This window comes from Carcharodon carcharias, chromosome 11, assembly GCF_017639515.1.
Source record: "Carcharodon carcharias isolate sCarCar2 chromosome 11, sCarCar2.pri, whole genome shotgun sequence".
Lineage (NCBI taxonomy): Eukaryota > Metazoa > Chordata > Chondrichthyes > Lamniformes > Lamnidae > Carcharodon > Carcharodon carcharias.
Genome location: NC_054477.1, coordinates 152,781,141 through 152,802,124, shown reverse-complemented (window position 1 = coordinate 152,802,124; position 20,984 = coordinate 152,781,141). Strand labels below are relative to the sequence as shown.

General features: G+C 41.6%; 1 protein-coding gene across 4 annotated transcripts in view; it reads right to left on the bottom strand.

Moving 5' to 3' along the window:
* The window catches only part of LOC121284082 (dachshund homolog 1-like), a 546,830-nt gene that overhangs the window by 20,151 nt on the left and 505,695 nt on the right, over positions 1-20,984 (bottom strand). For all 4 annotated transcript variants that reach the window (XM_041199130.1, XM_041199132.1, XM_041199133.1 and 1 more), the window contains 4 exons: positions 8,889-9,034; positions 6,039-6,186; positions 5,742-5,885; positions 5,368-5,436 (listed from right to left, as the gene is read on the bottom strand). In XM_041199130.1, coding sequence (XP_041055064.1) covers positions 5,368-5,436; positions 5,742-5,885; positions 6,039-6,186; positions 8,889-9,034 — 507 coding nt within the window. The remainder of the gene's footprint in view (positions 1-5,367; positions 5,437-5,741; positions 5,886-6,038; positions 6,187-8,888; positions 9,035-20,984) is intronic.

The window sequence follows — 20,984 nt, the reverse complement described above, 5'->3', positions numbered from 1 at the left end:
GGGTTGGAGGAGGTTACTGTGAGAGGGAGGGAGTGACGGAGGGTTGGAGGAGGTTACTGTGAGAGGGAGTGACGGAAGGTTGGAGGAGGTTACTGTGAGAGGGCGGGGGTGGCAGAGGGTTGGAGGAGGTTACTGTGAGAGGGAGGGGGTGACGGAAGGTTGGAGGAGGTTACTGTGAGAGGGAGGGGGTGGTGGGTGTTTTGAGGAGATGACTGTGATAAGAAGAGGGGGTGGGGGTTTGAGGAGATTACTGCGATAGGGAGGGGGATGCAGGTTGGAGGAGGTGACTGTGAGAGGGAGAGGGGTGGGGGTGTTGAAGGAGGTAACTGTGAGAGGGAGGGAGTGATGGGTGTTGGAGGAAGTTACTGTGATAGGGAGGGGTGGGGCCATGAAGGAATTTGAAATCAAGGACGAGAATGTTTAAAAAATCAGGATGTTGCCAGACCAGCAGCCACTGTAAGTTAGTGAGCACGGAGATGATGGGTAAATGGGATTTGGTGCAAGATAGGATACAGGCCAAAGGGAAGAAAGATTTGCATTTATGTAGCGGCCTAAAGATGCCCCAAAGCGCTTTACCGAGAATGAAATATTTTGGAAGCGCAGTCACTGTTGTAATGTAGGAAACTTGGCAGCCAATTTGTGCACAGCAAGCTCCCACAAACAGCAATGTGGTAATGACCTCATAACCTGAACTCTTTTTTGGCGATGTTAGTCAAGTGATAAATTTTGGAGGACAACAGAGTTTTGGATCAAGGTTACAGAGGGTGCACCCAGGGGAGCACTGGGGATAAACAAAGGCATGGATGAGGGCTGCTGTGGAAAATAAGTTTGAGCAGGGGCTGAGTCATGCGATGCGACAATAGGTGGTTGGAGAGATAGAGATTGACAGAAAGAAAGGTAGATAGAAAGATAAATAAAGAGAAAATGGGAAGCTAAACTGCAATGCCTCGGTGGTGGTGGGGGGGGGGTGGGGGGGCGCGTTTACTGGTTGAGTTGAAAATCTACCCCTTCGACACAATTTAAAATGATCGCACCTTTATTTGATTGAGCCTGAATTAGCTGAGTTAAATGGTGTATATCGAATTGCGCTGGCTCTTCAAACATCTCAGTTAATTGAAAGTAAAAGGAGAAACTTGCCCAACTGCTGGCTGCCTCGAACTCAGTCACTGTGGATACAATGGTAATAAAAAGTGACATCATTGTCAGCCTGCAACAAAGCATTTCCACCTCAGCTTTGATTTATAGATACCCCGGGGGCAGTATATAAAACACTTTGCACCTGCACTTTTCTTTCTTGCCTCTTGGCATCAGTTACAGCTCATTACCATACTGATCTCACCTTCCCTTGAAAGGTGACATTATAATACGAAGATTCTTTCCCCCCCATGAAAATGAATGATGGCTAACAAATGGATCAAAGGTGTCAGAATAAGTGGAGCTGAGATGACATTAAAGGAATACATTTGTGATAATGTTATCCTGTGAATGAAATAAAGTGAAGACGGTCAAGAGGGGAGGTGGATGGAGGAAGCGGGGAGTGTCAGGTGCTGGATATTTTTTTTCAAACTGAAGTGGTTAAAATGTAGAATGCTGACAATTAGATAAATGTTTTGACATGCAAAGCATGGGCAGGGCCATGTAAAAGCAGCATTCACAGGCCAGTGGAGTTTTTATTGCAACTTTGAAGGTAAATATTTTGTATTGTCATGTAATTGGAATAGTGCCGGCCAATCTTTTCAAATCATTCCTTTGCACTAATTAGAAAATTACACCATAAAGCTGCCTGATGGAGAAATATTGCAAGCCCAAAATTTCTCTGTGCCTCGCCCATTGATGATACCATGATTACAACCACCAGAATCTGCAAAGTCAGTGCTGAAGGGTATTAAAAAGGTGGGTGAATGCACCAGCACAGTTACAAACAATGAATATTGAGGGGCATGGGACAATAGTAGCAGGAGTAGGCCATTCAGCCTCTCAAGTCTGTTTCTGTCAATCAGATAGTGGCTGCTCTGTAGCTCAGCTCCATTCCAGCCTGGAAGTGTGGCAGAGGCAGGTTTAACTGAGGCATTCAAGAGGGCATTGGATGATTATTTAAATAGAAACAATGTGCAGGGTTATGGGGAAAAGGCAGGAGATTGGCACTAAGTTAAAATGCTGAGAGAGCCAGTGCAGACATGATAGGCCAAATGGCCTCCTCCTACACCGATCAATTCTGTGACTCTGTGATGCACTTGCCCTTGTCAGCTGTGGCTCAGCTGGTGACATTCGTACCTCTGAGTCACAAGGTTCCGGGTTCAAGTCCCTCTCCAGGACTTGAGCACAAAAACCTAGGCGGACAGTCCACTACTGTACAATGCAGTACAATATTGTACTCCAATACGATCGTTTGGAAGGGACATTAAAGTGGGGCCCTGTCTGCTCTCTCAGGTGGGTTCCCATCGCACTATTCAAAGAAGAGCAGGGGAGTTGTCCTCAGGGTCTGGGCCAATATTTATCCCTCAATCAACATCACAAAAACAGATTATCTGGCCATTATCACATTGCTGTTCGTGGGAGTTTTCTGCGTGCAAATTGGTTGACACATTCCTATATTAGAACTACACTTCAAAAGTACTTCATAGGCTGTAAAGCACATAGGATGTCCTGAGATTGTGGAAGACACTATATGAATGGAAGTCTTTCTTCGTGTTCTTTGTTTCATATCTGTTGATACCCATACCTAACAAAAACCTACTTATTCAGTCTTGAAAATTTCACTTTGCATCACTGGCAAATGTTAGGCCCACATTGGCAGAAGATTTGGTCACCAGAGTAGCCGTTCAAGAATGCAGCTCACCACCACCCTCTCAAGGGCAATTGGGGATGGGCAATAAATGCTGGCCTTGCCAGCAATGCCCACATCCCATAAAAGAATTTTTAAAAATTGGGCCAGGGAAGTTTCAGGCTAGTTTAAGATGAAAGAAGAAACAACATATCATGCCTCTTACAATCTCAAAGTCAATCAGTCATTGAAGTATGTTTGAAGTTTAACCACTGTTGTAATCCAGCACCCAATCTATACACAGCAAGGTCCCACAAACAGCAATGATATTTATCCATTTTAGTGGTGTTGGTTGGTGGATAAATATTGGGCAATCTGGTAGGGAGAATTCTTCATCATTCTTCTTTGGACACTGCCATGGCATCTTTTAAGTCAACCTGAGAAAGTGTACAAGGCCTCAGTCTCAAACAGGGAAAAAGAAGCACCTCTCCTTGAGTACTATACCCGAGAGTCAATCTGGAATATGTGCCTAGGTCTCTGGGGGAGTGTTTAGACCCACAACCTCCAGATTAAGGCATTGCTACTGATCCAAGGCTGACACCAAGTGAACTGAACAGAAAAGTTGGCATCAAGATGGTAATCTCTGACTGTTTCTTGTGCCATGCACCAGATAGGTAAAGGGCAGTAAGATTAACATAAGCAATGTATGCCTGTAGGGTCTGGGTGCCTTTGCAGTAGCAGATGAGAGTCAAACTCTAGCTGACTCCACCTGGGTCTCAGTTGGTCTGAGGTAAGGGTCCCCTCCTTTTCCAAAGACCCCGTGTAATAATTCATCTGCTAGTCACCTTCCTGTCACTGAAGGAGCACTAAGAAGTAGGAGAATCTGACAGAAATGGTACTCCATCCCAGGGCACCAAGGGAAAACATGGTACAAAAGAGTAGGATGGTTCACAGATCTGCATTAATTAATAAGTAGTCACAGGGATGGTATTTTTCATTCTCTATGGATAAACGCTAGGGAGAATAAACACCACCTATACATTTGTATTTATATAGCACCTTAGTAAAATATCTCAAGCCACTTCACAAGAGTGGTGTCAAACAAAACTTGACACTGAACCCTCGGTAAGGAGATATTAAGACATGTGACTGAAAGCTTGGATAAGAGCTAGGTTTTAAGGAGCAACCTTAAGAAGGAGAGAAAGGAGGCAAAGAGGTAAAGGGAAGGAGTTCCAGGGCTCAGGGCCAAGGCAGCTAAAGGCACGGCTGCCAATGAGGAAGTAATTAAAACCACGGATGCCAAGAAGGCCAGAACTGAGCAAAATGCAGATCGGAGGGTTGTAAAGCTGAAGGAGATTGCAGAGATTTTGGAAATGATGTTTGTCGTCTCGGTAACATTTGAATACAACTTACACACCGCTGTCATATATAGGTGGAATGTTTTGGCTACTGATCCTTAGGGACTAGAGTGTAGCACTGCCTTTCCCCATACTACATACTCTTCCAGCTCAAACTGCGCAGCAAAATAACGCAAAAATTCAGCCTTTCATGTCTACTACAAAGACAACGAGGCAGATTTTAGAATTTGCCTGCTGGCTGGTAAACTTGTGAGTGAATAAACAGAATGAAAATCAGGTGAGTTTTATAAAGGCCTGGTAATCTGTCCTGCCAGATCCTCGCCTACGAGATGAAGATGAAAATCTACTCCAATCTGTCTGCACGGTTGAGTCGCCAGTTCTGAATTTGGGATAGGCAGAGGGTGGGCTGTGGGAACTAAACTACAATTGGAACGTCGTCCTCCATTATATCTAAAAGTTCAAAACAAATGAGTCCTTTGAACTAAAATAAAAGTAACAAACTAGTCAACTGCAAGTTTGCCTCTACCTAATAATCAAACGCTGTGCCCCTCGATGAGAGCACGGATCAGCAGATTGAGTGCAGGCCCACGTTACATCACACCCAGTTTTCCAGAACATCTTCAGCACGCATGTGCAAGCTGCTCTTACCGGCAGAATTTTCTGGACCCCGTTGCGGAGAGGGCGGGGCCGTAAAACGCAGCCAGCCAATCAAATGTCCGCTCGCTGCGGCGGGACCGGAAGACCCCCGCCCGGCGGGAGGGGCCGGGAAATTCCGACCACGTTTCTGAGGCAAGGATTGGCTTGTAAATGGCGAGGGAAGTCAAGCATCAAAACAATGAGATGGTCAGAGGTGATCATTCAGGCAAGGGAAAATAAAACTTTGAGGCCAAAGACACACAATTACAATCGCACACCTTATTACGGGTGCCTTACTGAGTTTGAATTATTACATGGATTCTATGATCTGATTTCTCTAAACAGGTAAAGCTTCATGTGGCTTATAATTAACTTAAGTACATCCTTAATCCTAAAAAATCAAAAGAGTCCAATTGACTTTTAAAGAAAAGTTTTTTTTTAAATCTGGATCAATGCGCAGACTATGTGTAAACATTCAGACTAAGATTGACCTTGCCAAAGCGTGTTTTAATGTGGCCCAGCTGGAAACCTGCATGCTTGAATAACAAGCTGAAGCTAAGCAAAATGTATGGCACATGAGCCAGATTTATAACCATTGCTGTCAAGTACCTTGTATTGTCCTTTCAGCATCTGTTCGTCCAGTGCTGCGGTCAGCTTCCATCTCTTGGGTCACCGAATCTAACAATGGGAAAGATCAGAGCACTGAGTTCACTTTTCAAATTGGGTACTTGGACAAAATATGTTCTCACCACTTATTTCACGTTGACGCATGGGACCAAGCAATTATTGTCATTATTTTATTTTTGAAATCTCAGTCTATTATACTGCTCGGTTTCTCCTGCTATCAATGCTTTAATCAGCCTGCTCTGCAATCTGAATGCAAAGTGACTAGAGCCTCTGTCAAAGTTTATTGTGCATTGATAAGTGACAAGAGCCCACATCGTTTCATGAGATTCAATCACAGGTCATTTACATGCACTTACCGTTCAGGACCCTAAGATTGTCTGCAGAGGCAGCTTGTTTTAACGCCTGCTCTGCTTGTTCTCGTCGCTTGGTTTCGAATTCAAGTGCTTCCTGTAATTTCCTTTTTGCTTTCTTTTCTTTCTTTAACCGTTTCTGAATTATTGCTGGAAGAGAGACACAGTAACAGGTTGGTGTCAATTTTTTTGTATAGGAAGGCCATGTTGTTTCACCTTGTATTGCTTCCCTTTCTCTTTCTTTCTCTCTCTCTCTCTCTCTGTCAGGAGCACATGCAATGTTTCTGTCTTCTACTCACTCACCTCTGTTTTTCTGCTCCACAGCTAACTGCTTCTCCAAGCTTTCCCTCATCTCCCGCTCCCTGAACAATTCCATCTTCAACTCTGTCTTTTCATGTTGCACCTGCTTCTCCTGGGCCCTGGCGTTGTCTATGGCAACCTTCAGTAGCCCCTGTTCGCAACAAGCAAATCAGAGAACAACAAAACGCCATTAGCAAATCATTCAAAGTGCCTGTGCCAGAAACCTAGGTTTAAGATCATGACAAGAAGTCTCAGCAAACGTCTTCTTGCATTGACAGCTTTTCGGAGCAACAAGAGAAATTAGTTCTGGCAGTTTTACTCTGTTTCCCGGTGGCTCTCGGAAAATTGAATTGAATTCAACACCAATTTGCTTGTCTTGGTTTTAAAAGGCTACAAATTAATTCATGAAAATTCACACTTTTAAGGATAAAGTTTTTTTTCCCAGTTTTACAATAATAGGCAACATTGAACATTAGGAAGCTCTGCATTGCTATTTAATTGTGTTTTAATTCGTTCACAACAGCCATTTAGTCACCATTACCCCATGTTCCAACAGGCAACAAAAATATCCAAAACAAAAACAGAATTACCTGGAAAAACTCAGCAGGTCTGGCAGCATCGGCGGAGAAGAAAAGAGTTGATGTTTTGAGTCCTCATGACCCTTCAACAGAACAGTTCTGTTGAAGGGTCATGAGGACTCGAAACGTCAACTCTTTTCTTCTCCGCCGATGCTGCCAAACCTGCTGAGTTTTTCCAGGTAATTCTGTTTTTGTTTTGGATTTCCAGCATCCGCAGTTTTTTGTTTTTAACAAAAATATCCAGCTGATTATATTATAGGAAATAAAATATCACCAGTATGCTCCCCTTTTTTCCTCCCCGTCTCTCCTGAAAGTAGCTACTGATGTTTGGTGCAGTTCCATGGCTTCCAGTGGATCGCTAATTAGTTAATCTTTTACTTTCAATTAATATGTGAGGCCAAAGAATGAGTTTTATTGAACATCATATGACAATGTTCAATGACCTCACCATTAAATCCAGTCTTCCTCTCTCAATGTTTGGAAGCACGTCCTTGATTCCCGGATAGTGATCGATGATATTGGCTTCATTACTCTGTTTCACTATTCAAAAGGCATTGAAGCCAACTGTGTCCCTCCCAAATCCCATTCTCCACTGCAGTGGAGAGCAAAGGGATAAGCTCAGGCCAAGAATTGAATCAGGTGTCAATTTGATCGATATGACTCAGCGCCTTTTTGTGCAGTGCATTTACCCACTGAACCAAATTTTGCTGAGTGGAACGCCATCTGTCAACTCTAAGTTGTCCCGCAGGTTACAAACTATCCTGACTTGGACACATATGCAAGAGTTGCTTCACCGGCACTGAATATCCTGGAGTTCGTCATCCAATGCCATGGTGGGAGACGCCACTGGACAGCAGGGTTTCAAGGAGAAGGCCCTACATTAATGCTCAGTGCTACCAGGGATGGGCCATTAATGGTAGCTTTGTCAGCAACCCCCACATTCCACAAATTTAAAAAGATGATTCTTTCAAAAGATTCAGCTTACAAAGAAGATACACAGAAAGCTGTATCATTGAGTTGTATTTATGAACCAATTTTGAGGAACACCTAGGACATGCCCAATGTCCTTTTGTACTTTGAGTCACCTAGCTCAATGCAAAACAATTCTAGCAAAGCACCAAACATATGTTTCAGATGCATCAAGGGTTGCAACATATGAGCTGATACTTTTGGTCAGTATTTTGAAATTTTATTTTAAAGTAGTCCCGTTTCCAGTAAATTATAACAAACTTATAAATATACAGTTCCAATCATCACTTCCAGTAGGTGGCACTTGCTTCGCATTGAATTACTCTTGCATATGTCAAATTATAATAATAACAACTTTTTCTATCAGGTAAGGCAACTCTGAAAATATTTTACACATACTGACTAGCTGTAGTGATGGCAAAGTTAAAAATTGATGGCTACAGCAATCATCCACTTGAGAGAAAAAAAATACATTCAAGTGAACAACATTTAAAAGGTACCCAGATCTGCACCTGAAGTGCTGTAACCTGCAGCTGGAAAGTGGGAATAAAAATGGGCAGCTAGTTTCTTTTTTTCTCTCTCTTGGCCGGCACAAACACAACGGGCTGAATGGCCTCTTTCTGCATCATAACTTTTCTATGGTTTTATGGTTCTATGAACAAAGTTTGTGGTACAGGTGTTGTAAATAACAAAGCAATAATGGAGTGTAGGGAAGGTTTATAGGAGATTTAATAGAAGTATTAAAAATTATAACAGATTTTGATAGAGTAGATGGGGAGAAACTGTTCCCACTGGCTGGAGGGCTAGCAACCAAAGGTCACAGATTTAAAGTAGCTGACAAAGAACAAACAGAGAAAAGAGGAGAATTATTTTTAACATGGCGAGTTGCTATGATCTGGAATGCAATGGCTAAAAGGGCGCTGGAAGCAAATTCAGTAGTAACTTTCAATGGGAATTAGTTAATCCTGGAAATAGAAAATTGTACAGTTTAAGGTAAAAGGTAAGGAGTAGGACTAATGGGATAGCTCTAACAGCCGACACAGGTACAATGGGCCGAATGTAAGAAACTTGTAAACGGATATGAAAACTATCTATATATTCATGGATTAATTGACCATCATTCACAAATTATAAGTAATTAGTCTTGCTTTTGGAAATACTTGTATTGCATTTCTGGCAATGCTGTTTCCATTCCGCTTCCATGCCCATTTTGCTTTCCATTTGACTGTGTGTCAATCATGCTGGTTACTGACAACAGCTACACTAGAAGACACAGAATGTATCTGCACCTGTACATTGCACTTACCTGGATATTCGTCAGAAGAGTTTCTATGGAGGAAAGTCCATCAGGGAAGAGGAGAGGAGTTGGAAAACCTGGAGGTAGATGCTGGCCAGCCAGGGAAAGCTTCTCAAAACATTCCCTTGTGGTTGGAGTGGACATCAGGACCTCATCTGTGCACAACAGAAATATTAAATGGTTGTCTATTTTGTTAACTTCCAACAATTTCCAAAACAATCAAGAGATTTGTTTTTGACAGAGGTCTATTTTGTTGACTGTTGTGTGGAAGATATTGGCACTGCTGTTAACTGCTAAGTAAATGGGGTTTGAATAAGTTAAAATCAGGCCATTAACTCTGCTTATATGCAAAGGAAATAATATTCAATTCTTTGGCAAGAGGATCCACTGTAGAGTGCAAAATTAGATAATTCCACATTAATCTATTGCATTTGCCTGCAGCTCGGGTAGTGTTGACTAGTTATTCTTGATAAAATCAGAGAAAAACGAACACTGTCTTCATATTACATGTCAATTCTGTAATAATATTGGATGCCGATACTGTAGAATTCAGCCCGCTTAAGTTTTCAGGCAGATTCCACAGCTCTAGCTCCAACTCAAAAATCACATCCACATGCATGGATTTTCTTTCTGTCTACTGCACAAAGTGCATTCCCAAGTCTGGAATTACTATTGTTGATGTTATCGTATAAACACTGAATATGCTTGTGTCAAGCTTCTCTATGCTATTATAATGTGGCCGGCAACTCGTTTAAAATAGGTGGCTTAACTTCACCATTAAAGTGGCAGAAAGAGAATTCTGGCACAAATGTTTTAAACGTTCCTATGGCAACATCGCTTACAGCAATTTTCAGCTTTCAAAGGGGTTTCTACTGCCCCAGAATCCAATAGTCACTAATTAAACACAACAAAAGCGGTAGAAACTAAATAGCTAAATGGCACCCCGCTGAGATTAAAGAATTTTGCATCAATCAATATGAAAGCAATGGAAGACAACTAATATGTGACTGCCAATACTGGGATACAAGAATAGAATCGAATGACCTTTACGTGTAGAAAAATCCCAAAACCTTTTAGTTAAAGGATGCTCCTAAGAGGTGGATGGAGAAATTGGTTTGATCGTTCAACTGATAAAAGAGAGCCCAAGATGGAGGTCAATCAGTTCATATGTCAATCTTAGCTGCCATCAAAACATCACAAGATATAATGCTGCATGTTCTTGGCCAGAGCTTTGGAACCAATGTTAGGTGCAACTGGAACACTCTATTTCACTTGAAGGTAAAGTTAGCAAAGTCCTATCCCAGTCCATAAAAGCAAATTTCCTGTTTGTTGAAATTGTGACGTGCTTCACCCCAACTTTTCACGAAATTTGGTTGACTCTTAGCTACCCTCTGAATGACCCAGCATGCCACCTAGCTGTATCAAACCAATGCAGGAAAAGGCACTGTGGGTGTACCTACTCCACAACTGCAACAGTTCAAGAAGCTGCAGCACAACCTTCTGAAAGGCGATTCCGGATGGGCAATAAGTGCTGGCCTTGACAGCAATGCTCACATCTCAAGAATCAATTAAAAAATGCTGCAATACAGATAATCAGAAGGAACATAAAAGGGACAAATCTGGACTCAGCTAATGTAACTTGTGTTCTAGATTTCTATGTTCCATGTCCATGTCTTATGTTTGGTCCAAACTTCAACTTGAGATGAGGCCAATTCATTTAAAGTTTTTTTCCTTCAATACTGACAATTTTTGCGAAGAACATGCAAGAACAAAGTGAAACAAAAAAGCAACTGAACTATTGATGTACAATAAAGCAAATGACACTCAATTCAAAAAAGATTATTCTACTCTGCCTCTCAGCTTCTGAAAGCTTGTGACCCAAAAAATCTATGGTGATGTTCAGAGCGAAAGCCAGGATCACACCCACCAGGAACTCATTGCTGACCATGGTGATCTTCCCAGGATCAATGAGGTGTTCCCTAATTTGCCTACAATAAATGAGGGCCTTGTCCCTCTAGATGTCTATCTCAGGCACATACCATATAAGCTGGCAGTGCTATGCGTGTGGGAGGAGGTGGGGAGAAGTTGGAATGATCAGTGACAGAGCTTTCAAAGGAGGGTTATCAAGGGTCCCCAGAAGTAAGGAATACTTGTCCCTTCTTTTGAAATGGGGTACCTTTAAACATTGTTTAAAATTTGATGGCAAAAATTCAAGGTCACACAGGACAAGATCCCAACCTGAACTTTTATGTGGTCTTGACATCCACTGCTGGGTCTGCCAGTATGACTAGCCTCAACAGTTATACTCATAGAGAGTACACACTGGATTGCTTGAACATTGAGATTATAGGGATGCCCAATTGTAGGAAGATCAAGGCTCCAACCATGGTCTTCATCCACCAGTCACCCTTATGACTCAACCTCACACTTACGAGGCCATTCCAGTATAATAAAAGCAAAATACTGTGGATACTGGAGATCTGTAATAAAAATAGAAAGTGCTGTTAAAAAACTCAGCAGGTCTGGAAATATCTGTGGAGAGAGGAATGGAGTTAACATTTCGAATCCAATATGACTCTTCTTTGGGACCATTCCAGTTAAGTCTGCTGGACGGACAAGAACGGATGTACCTAAGACCTGGTTCTAATTTTAGCTGTACCCCTAACACACTTACTACTCCTGCTGTAACCCCATCAGAGCGAAAGCAGTCAATCAGGGGTCATGCATCCTTTCAAAATCTTTTCTTCAAACCTTCCAAACAATCATGGAACGCAGCAGGCATGTAGACTTTACTACTGAAGTACGTTAGCAGCTCCCACTTATGTAGGTTGCATGTCAGCTTTGATGATTCTTATTGCTGATTTGCTGTTTCTTAAATACCCTCAAGTTTTTACTGTACAAGTATGTGCAAGTTTCTTTTTAAAACTGAAAGGAGAACCATATGCACCTTTCAGGTCTTTCCATTCAAAATATACATAAATTAACCGGGTGCAGAGAGGGAGGAATAAGCACTGTGCTCATCTATAATAGACGGCATAAATAAGGTAGATATCAGCTCAAATCAAAACTATCTTTTGGTGCAAAATTGACAATATATTATTAATACTTCTTATGTAAAATAATTAATGAAACAAGTTCTTTTGTCTATCTTTCACATACTATTGTAAAGTCTTCTTGTATACCATATGTTAAATGCAATGCAAAAATGTCAGTACTATAAATGATTGATGTTACCCTTTAACAGACTCCAGCTCACTTTGATTATTCATCTTTTATGTGGGCGTCGTCACTTCTGGAAAGGAGCGATGAAAAGCAGAACTCACCTACTTTAATCTGAACCATCAGGCTATCTTTTCTTTATTAATTTTTATGGTTTCTATTATTTATACATGTTTGTGCACATTCTGTTCGAGATGCATCAGCGTGCAGATGTGTTTGCAGCAGCCAGCTCACAGGTTACTCCACCCAGCCCATATGGTGATCTCAGCTTGGTCCAGGCTTTGCCCTTCTCTCTTATCCACCCACTCCATATGGCAAGCTGAGGCTGGCCAGCGTACTGTTTCTACTACCAGGGCCATATGGCATGGTCAGCTCAGCAAGCACTCATTTACCTTACATTAATATTTTATCCTCTCCACACAGTATGCCCCAAGTTCTGGCACTGGAGTTCAAGTCCAGAACAGTAAGAATCCATTCTTAACAGCCGGACGGCTTAGATGAAATGTTGGTGCTGCTTTCTGTCTGCTCAAGGTCATTGCATTTTTTTTTGTCTTTTGTACATTTTTGCCTTTCATTTAAAAAAAAAGTGTAGAGTTACATATTTTATTATAAGCTCTCACACCATTTGAAACTGGCAATGCTTCAGATTACTATTTGTCCTTTCTACAATCATAACACTCTAAATACAGCACTAAGATAAATAAACTGATTTCTGATATTCTCTGCTGGACAGAAACAGTACATCTGTTAGATCCTGTAAAGAACAGCTCAATTTCACAAAGGAAACTTTACCTCTCAGTTTAGATTTCTAATGAATACATTTTAATCAATGCATATATTGTATTTATCTTTCTTCAATGCTGTATCAGGTTAAGAGGTACACCAAGCTTCATACAAATGATTATTTTTAGCTTTACAGCAATTGAATCTCAAGGCAATCAGTTAGAATTGCAAATATCATTGAATTAGAACAAGCAAAATACAGCCCAATATTTATTGTGTGCAATAGTGAGAATCTCTAAGTTTTTTTTAAGCAATTCATTAAAAAAATTCTCTGTGACACAAAGGTTAAGCTGTGACACAAAAGGATACAAGCAACACATTTTAAATCATGAACAACGTGTCAAAGGAGTTAAGAATTAAAAATTAAGATTAGTGCAGGCCAAAACTCAAGAGGTCAGCTGTGCCACCATCCCCCAGAAAAAAACTATTCCTCCAGTAAGACTAAGCAATGACATCACATCCCATCTATCAATTTTCACAATTATACATCTGCCATCTGTTCCATCTGCAATAATAACTGCTTACACACTCACACACACAAACTCATACACATAGCCGTCCGCTAGGTAATAGTTTGCAAAAAGCCAATGGTTCTTAAGTTACATTCTAAAGCCTGCAATATTACGATCCCACTGCAAACCAAATTACAGGGAAGAAAATACTGTGGCTCCCGATCTGCAGATGCTTGCCAAACAGTGGCAACAGCTGGTGCTATGTTAATTAGTTTATACTATTTATTCCATGTATTTCTACAGCAGATTGAGTGAAAACATTGGAGATAATCCCAGCATCTGCACATAGACTGTAAGCATTTAGTTACCAGTTCTAGAATATCAGTCATTGACTAATATGGGATTTAAAAGATGGAACTGCTTCCCTTTAAGAGATGAAAGCAAGAAAGTGCCACTGAAATTATTAAAACAAAGTCTGAACTCCCTTATTTATAGTTTGATTTATACACATGTGCACTAAAAATGTTTAAAAATGCAGAATATCCATTATTTATATCTTGCTATATATATATATATTATATATATAAAATATATATATATAGTGTATATGTAACATGTTATTATATAATATTTGAATTAGTTTATATTACATATATTTGATATTTCAATCCTATTAAACCATCACAGGTTGTTACTATGAAGATTAATAACTTTGATTCAGAAGGCGTATCTGAATTGCAATTCCTCTTATACTAGTGATGCTGTACTTCACGTATGTTTATTTTGTCACTTGTGTTAACAGAGTTTGTGAGGCCAGTAGTCTTGAGGTGCTTGCAAAGAGCCACCACATCCCAGTTAGTGCGACTGCCATAGCATCGCTGCAAAATTACTGATTAGCCTGTCAGTCTGGGCATGCAGAGAGGTATTCTATTTACCTGACAATTGTTTAAAAAAACAGATTCTCTTGTTGTACATCCATTTGTGCAGAATAATGAGAGCGTTGATTGTAATTATTTTTCCATTCTCATTCATTTTACCACTATAGACAGTGCTGAATACTAAAGAGGAATCATTTACGTGGTGGGATTTTTTTTTTGTCTGCCGGTGTATACAGCTTTCACAGTTAATGAACAAGTAATTTTATCTCGCTTGAAAATTCAGTATATAAGTTGTTCGATAAAAATCTATAAAGTGGAATGTCTGCTTCAAGCAGCCAGCTCTTTCCACCTCTTGATCCTTACACATTCTCAATCAAGGGCGAGTTGTTTAATAGGTTGACAGTTTAAGCAGACCTGCAATGGTTTACTATTTAAAACCCTGGTTAAAATGAAACTGAGCTGTCTTGAATTGACAGTTGTCCCATTGCTAGCCAATGCCAACTTCTCTCTTACAATTCTAAGTTAGTGATTAATTATACAAACAGTTCAATCTTCTGGGAAAGTTAATTATTAAAGTCAAGCAGCTGCCATCAAAAAAAAAAGTTGTCCTTCTGTTCCAGCTGAAGTGATTGTATTTGTTTCCCTCGTTGCTTTAAGAACAGAAGATTCTATGCTGGTAATTCAGAGAGTTGTGTGCATGTTTATTTGACCATCAGTTTGCAATCATTGAGCGCCACTTAATTATAGCAACAGATGCTTGAGTGTAGGAACCAGAAAAATCAAACGCCTCATTTCCAGGTTATTTTTTCCATCTCTTCTGCCAACAACAGATGTGACAACCCTTCGGTTGCTCTGCAGTAAAATACTTATCAAATCCTAACAGGTCACCTGTGTCACAAACAACATCTCAGTCACAACTCTTTCACCTGGTAATAGGCAGCAAAAAGCAATGCAGATCTGTAAATACAATGTATTCGGAATGAAATGGCATAATGCAAAATTGCTTTTCCGTTGGTTACAAGAGGGAACCCTGACAGTTCTTGGCATTGATAAATAACCTTCGGATTAATTGTCTCCGCTCTCATTGTGAGGTTTTACTGTTAAAAGGGCCAGTCAAAGAAGGAATGAGTCAATGTATAAACTATGGCAAATGATAATGAAAAATCTGTCACTGCTAACACATAGCAAACCATTGTGGGGCACTGGAAATATCTTTGTCTCAATATTGCGGTGTGTATCTTTGAACTGAAGGCTCTGGGATTCAAATGTCAATGCACGATGTGTCAGGATTCTCATATAGCTGTGTAACTCTCAGTTATTGTAGCCCTGGATTGTTAGTGGGTACAATTAACTTTGGTACTTTTTGAGCTGCTGTTAACCCTTTTATTAAGTCATTTTCAGCTTACACATGCAGCCTTTTCTTTCAGGACCTCTGCTCCAGAATGTCATTTGCTAATTCTGTAGAAGCTTCAAGGGCTTCTTTAAAGAGTTCCCTTGTCTTGCTTTCTATGGCTAAGGCTGTCATGTTATCACAAACCATGCCCCACCTGAAACGAAATCTACAGTAACCATTTTTTTGTGGCCTACAGTGGAATGAAATGCGGTATGGTCCAATGGCCAGGGGGATGAAATGCAGAATGTAAATCCGTTAGCTTCGGCATCCAAAAAAAAACTCACTAAAAGTTGATGGATTCTGTAGTACATACAACACGGAGCCATGCAGAGCAAAGCATGTGGTGCAAAGCAGGAAACATGTTCGGTTCTCTGCCGGCACTCGTGTATACCTACTTCTTACTTCAGAGTTGATGCGGATTCAGCTTTATATAACATGATGATGCCAAGGTGTCACCAGCCTGGTTCCATCCTCAAATTGTGAAGGGAAAGAATGAATTTTATTGCTGTTTCCTCTGACCTTCCAATGCTTCACAAAGTGAGTTAAAAATTTACAGCTTCACTTTCAAGTTGAGGCTGTTTGATTAATGCATTCTTCAATGTGCATTTTGCGTAACCATTCATTTCAAATGGCAGCGAAAACAATTAAGTCAGCTTCACTAATTGACATAGTCGGAATTTGCAATATAGATCAATGAGCGTACAAGATCAATAATACCTTTCTTAGTGATTTCTCTGACTGCAGTTGGCAAATAAGAATTGTAAAATCATAGAATCAGAAAATGGTTACAAATGGAACACGGCCATTTGGTCCCTTGTGTCAGTGCTGGCTTTCTGCATAAGCAACTCAACCCTTTGCCTGTAACCTTGAAAACATTTTCCCTTCATTCCCCAATTCCCTTCTAAAGCCACGATTGAATCTCCCTCCACCACACTCTCAGGCAGTGCATTCCAGATTCCAACCATACGCTCTGTAGAGAAGCTTTTTCTCATGCCAATGATGTTCTTTTTGCGCCAATCACTTTAAATCAGTGTCTTCTGGTTCTCAACCCTTCTGCCAGTGGGAAAGGTTTCACTCTGCCTAGACTCCTTGTGATGTTGAACACTTCTATGAAATCCACCGACAGCCTCAACCTCAGCCCACGCTGTCCTTTAACAAGCTTACCTGCTCCTAGCTGTCTCACCTTTTAATCAAAGTGAAAATGTTCCAGTCCCTAGCACTGCTGTCATTCAACAAGACAAATATAAAAATAATCAACAGAATAAAAACCATTGAATAGATTGACTTTTCCTGTGAGGCAGAAGGTTAGTAAGTAGCTAGGCTAGGTTTAAACTGAGCAGAAAAGACAAGTAACAATGATTTTAAAAAAATCAAGCCACTATTGAGACACTGGTTAAAAAGCGCCTACTAGGTCTAGCAGAAAATATATGGAGGCTGATATATTTGCATGTGGGTAGGCAAAGCATTTTGGTGGGGAGCAGGAACTTACAAACCATCTCAACTGGGTGTGAAGAGAGATTTGTTATTTTTTCATTCAGTACATTTAGAGATTAAATGACAGGCTGCGCAAGTACATTTGCACTGCTCGAGAAGGCGAGGGGATAATCGGCAAAATGCAGTGGTCCATGTTTCTTAAATGCTATAGAAAACATTACTGTGCCATAGCAGAAAATTAGCAACGTGACTTTAAAAGCTGACATTTAGCATGACTTTTCAGAAAGTGACACTCTCATATTTTCTTGGAGGATATCATTAAATTCCAACCGCCCTATGGCAGTGCCTTCCCATTAATAACCAATTCACGGTGTCACTTTGGCGCTACTTTGAAATAATGAGCCTTTGCTTCTCTTTAATAAATTTAAACATATTCTCAAGGCCACAAAAGATAGGAAATCACAGATGGGCTGCAAAAAAAAACATGTTTCATAAATCCTTGACTGCCCGAGATCATTCAGAGCCAAACAAAGTAAGACTCGTAAAATATTAAACAATCCCAGCTGTAGCAGTGTGCTGTCATTAACCAAAAAACAAGCCTATTTACTGCCTTTGACAGTGCCTGTGGAAAGTTTCAGTCTAATCAACTCAAAGATGCTCGTGTGCCCCCCCACCCCAACCTTGCCCCACAACCCCTCCAACCCCCACCCCCCCACCCCCTATGTTTCATAGGATCAGGTTGTGAACGGCAGTCCATTCAATTGCTAGTCGTTTTTGTCACCAGATCTACCAAGCGCTGAGATTCGAAGTAAAAATGCACGGACCCCATCAATAAATCACTGATTTAAATTTGCATCATTAAGTGCAATGAACATTGGTAATGATATTGATCTACACAAGAGGCCCCTCTCTGTAGGCAATCAACCACTGTTCCTCACAAGGCAGGCATGTTGTTGCAAGGATCGATCTGTGAAAAGGCAGGGAAGTAGCACACAAACATTTCTCTTCTTGCCAAGCGATAATAGCCTTTTTGTTGCAGAAAAAGACAAGCATGCTTCCCATCGTTTTGTCTGGTACCTGGTATCATTTAGAGGCTCTTGTGAAAGCTTTAAATATTTATTTTTTGGCTGAGCAAGATACATCTGCTGATAAAAGGAGTGAGGATATCCACGCTTTGGGATAGAAATGTTTTCTCACCTCTTTGCACCAAGTGTCAGCAATCAGCACTTGCAGATAAGGGCAGGACAAATTAAATGCAGAATAGAGTGTGCCTGTGAGAAATTTCAGATCTGCCTTAGGTATTTTTTTCAGGTACAACAGTAATTGGTCATTTCTGTGAGCGGCCTGATTATCTAACACTACCCAGTATCGAATTATACAACAGTGTAGCTGGGTTTAGCAATGCATGATCTGAACTGGAAGTTGCGCCTTTTGGTTAACTGTGCCTTCAATAACACTTCCATCTTTATGAAGGAAAGCTGGAATATTTAGTGGGATAAAGCCCAGTATGACCCAATTGTCTGTTTCATTTTACAGATGGCAAATGAATCTAGGTAAGATGTGCAGTCAAGTGTCACTTTGTTTGAAACAACTACAAAGCCCTCTTAAATATTTTATGGGATGTGGCTGGCTAGGCCAGCAAGATTGTTTTTTTTGTCCAACCCTAACCTACACCCAAGAACTGAATCCAGATTACCCAAATCTATTTCACTTTCATAGAAATTACAAGCCATTCAGTCCAACCTGTCCATGTTGCCATTTACACTCCACATGACTGGAAAGTCATCTATTCCATATCCTTTTAACATCTCCAATCACCCAGCCAATCCATGTCAATTATAATCGTTAAACACACACATGAAATCCACAGCCTCACAATCTTGTACAAAGAGGATTGTCTTTGCTCTGAATCTCAGATTTAAATCTTATATCTATATATCTATACCTTATATAAATATCTATATCTGGGAATTAAATCTCTAATGATGACCATGAAACCATTGTTGATTGTTTTAAAAACTCATCTGGTTCACTAATATCCTTCAGGGAAGGAAATCTGCCATCCTTAACTGGTCTAGTTTACATGTGACTCCAGACCCACAGCAATGTGGTTGACTCTTAAATGCCCCCTGAAATGGCCTTGCAAGCCAGTCAGTTCTTAAGTTCGCAATTTCGGACAGGCAATAAATGCGGGCCTAGTCAGCGACGCCCAAATCTGATGAACGAGTAAAAAAAAAGTCCCTTGGTCTAGAACCCTTAACTACTAGAAACACTCTGATTCTATCTACCCCATTCATTCTTTCACAATTTCAAACACTTCTATCATATTTCTCCATAATCAACATAAATCCTTCTTTCACTCCTTATAATATGGTTCACTATGGCTTTTTATTTATGTCCTCAAGATAGAAGCAAACCAAGAACAGGAGGAAAGACAATGATGGGGACGTGGGACCAGAACTTCCAAGCTTCCCAGCATCGGATTGGGTGGGGTACCCCAAAGATGCGCTGGAGAGCACCTCTTGGAACTTCATAGCCCAAACTTCCTCTGGGCATGTGCCCTGCATTGGGAATCATCCAAAAATGCAATTTAAATAGCAAATTTCAAATGGTTCTGACTGGGTTGCTCAGAGAAAGTTAGAAGAATTAAAACCTCTTCTAACTTCTAGGTAACTATTGTAAGATGCAAGACCAAACCCCCCCCCTCCCACCCCCACAGGACTCACCTTACAATCACGACTCCCCCATGGGACTCCCTCTACCCACCCCCTGCCTAACCATCCCTCCCATGATGTATCTCACCCCCCTGATTCCCCATGGAATTCCTGCCACCCGGGGGCTGGACTCACCCCCACACCCACCCAAGGCTCAAACACCCCCCCACCCCCCCACAATATCCAACCCCCAACCTGACCCCTTTCATCACACCCAACCCAACTCTCATTCCCCAGCCCCACCCCCACAGGCCTGAGCTGACCCTATCCCTAACTGCCAACCCCCAACCACCCCATACTCATCCCTCCCACCCCCACGAACCAATCCAACACCCCTCTCCGACCCAATAACACCCAAGCCCAACCTGACACCCGCCCCACCCCACACACCCATGTCCAAACCCCAAACCTCATCAACACCCACCCCCCCATCACAGAGCTGGTCCCCCGAGGCCCGACTCCCCCACAACCCGACCTGCCCGGTCCAAACCAACCTGTCCCCTTGCATATTTGACCTGATCTGAACACCCACCCCTTACTCCAAGAAGGGCTGACCCCACCCAACCACCCCTCACCTCCACCCTCCCCAGCAAGGTCCTACACCCCCACTAGAGGTCCGACCCCCACCAGAAGTCCGACCCCCTCCCCCCCAACCCCAGAGTTCCAACCACCACAGCGCCTCTCCCATCTTCCGGGCTCCGAACACCACCCCCGCAACACCCCCTCCAGCAGCTTGCCTTTACTGTCCTGGTGAGGACATTAAAACTCTTGCTACACTGGAAAGGAATGCTGGGGAGTTAAGCAGGTACCATTCACTGTCACAGTGACTTCTCTCCACAGTGGCATATGACATGCTCGGTGGGTCCGAAACAGATCACACTTCCCCCCTCCCCTTATTGCATTTTTGTTGGGAGAACATCCAAAGTTCCCGATGTTGGCTGCTCTTCCTTTGGCACTTGCTGCTGTCCTTCTTGCCCAGTCTGTCAGCTTCCTCCAATGTTGCAATAGCCTACTTAAAAAGCAAGTTTCACATTCTGTTGCTGTAGCAGCTTTCTGCCTCTCTGCTAGCTGTTTTCCCACCCCAATCCGGAAACCATCAAGGATCCTGAGCAGGAACAGGATGGAAAATCAACCTCCTTGAGCTTAACTTTGGATGTGGAGGGGTTAAAATCTCCCGATAAATTCTTGAAGTACAGGAGATGCATTGGAGAGAAAGAGGAATAAAGAGATAA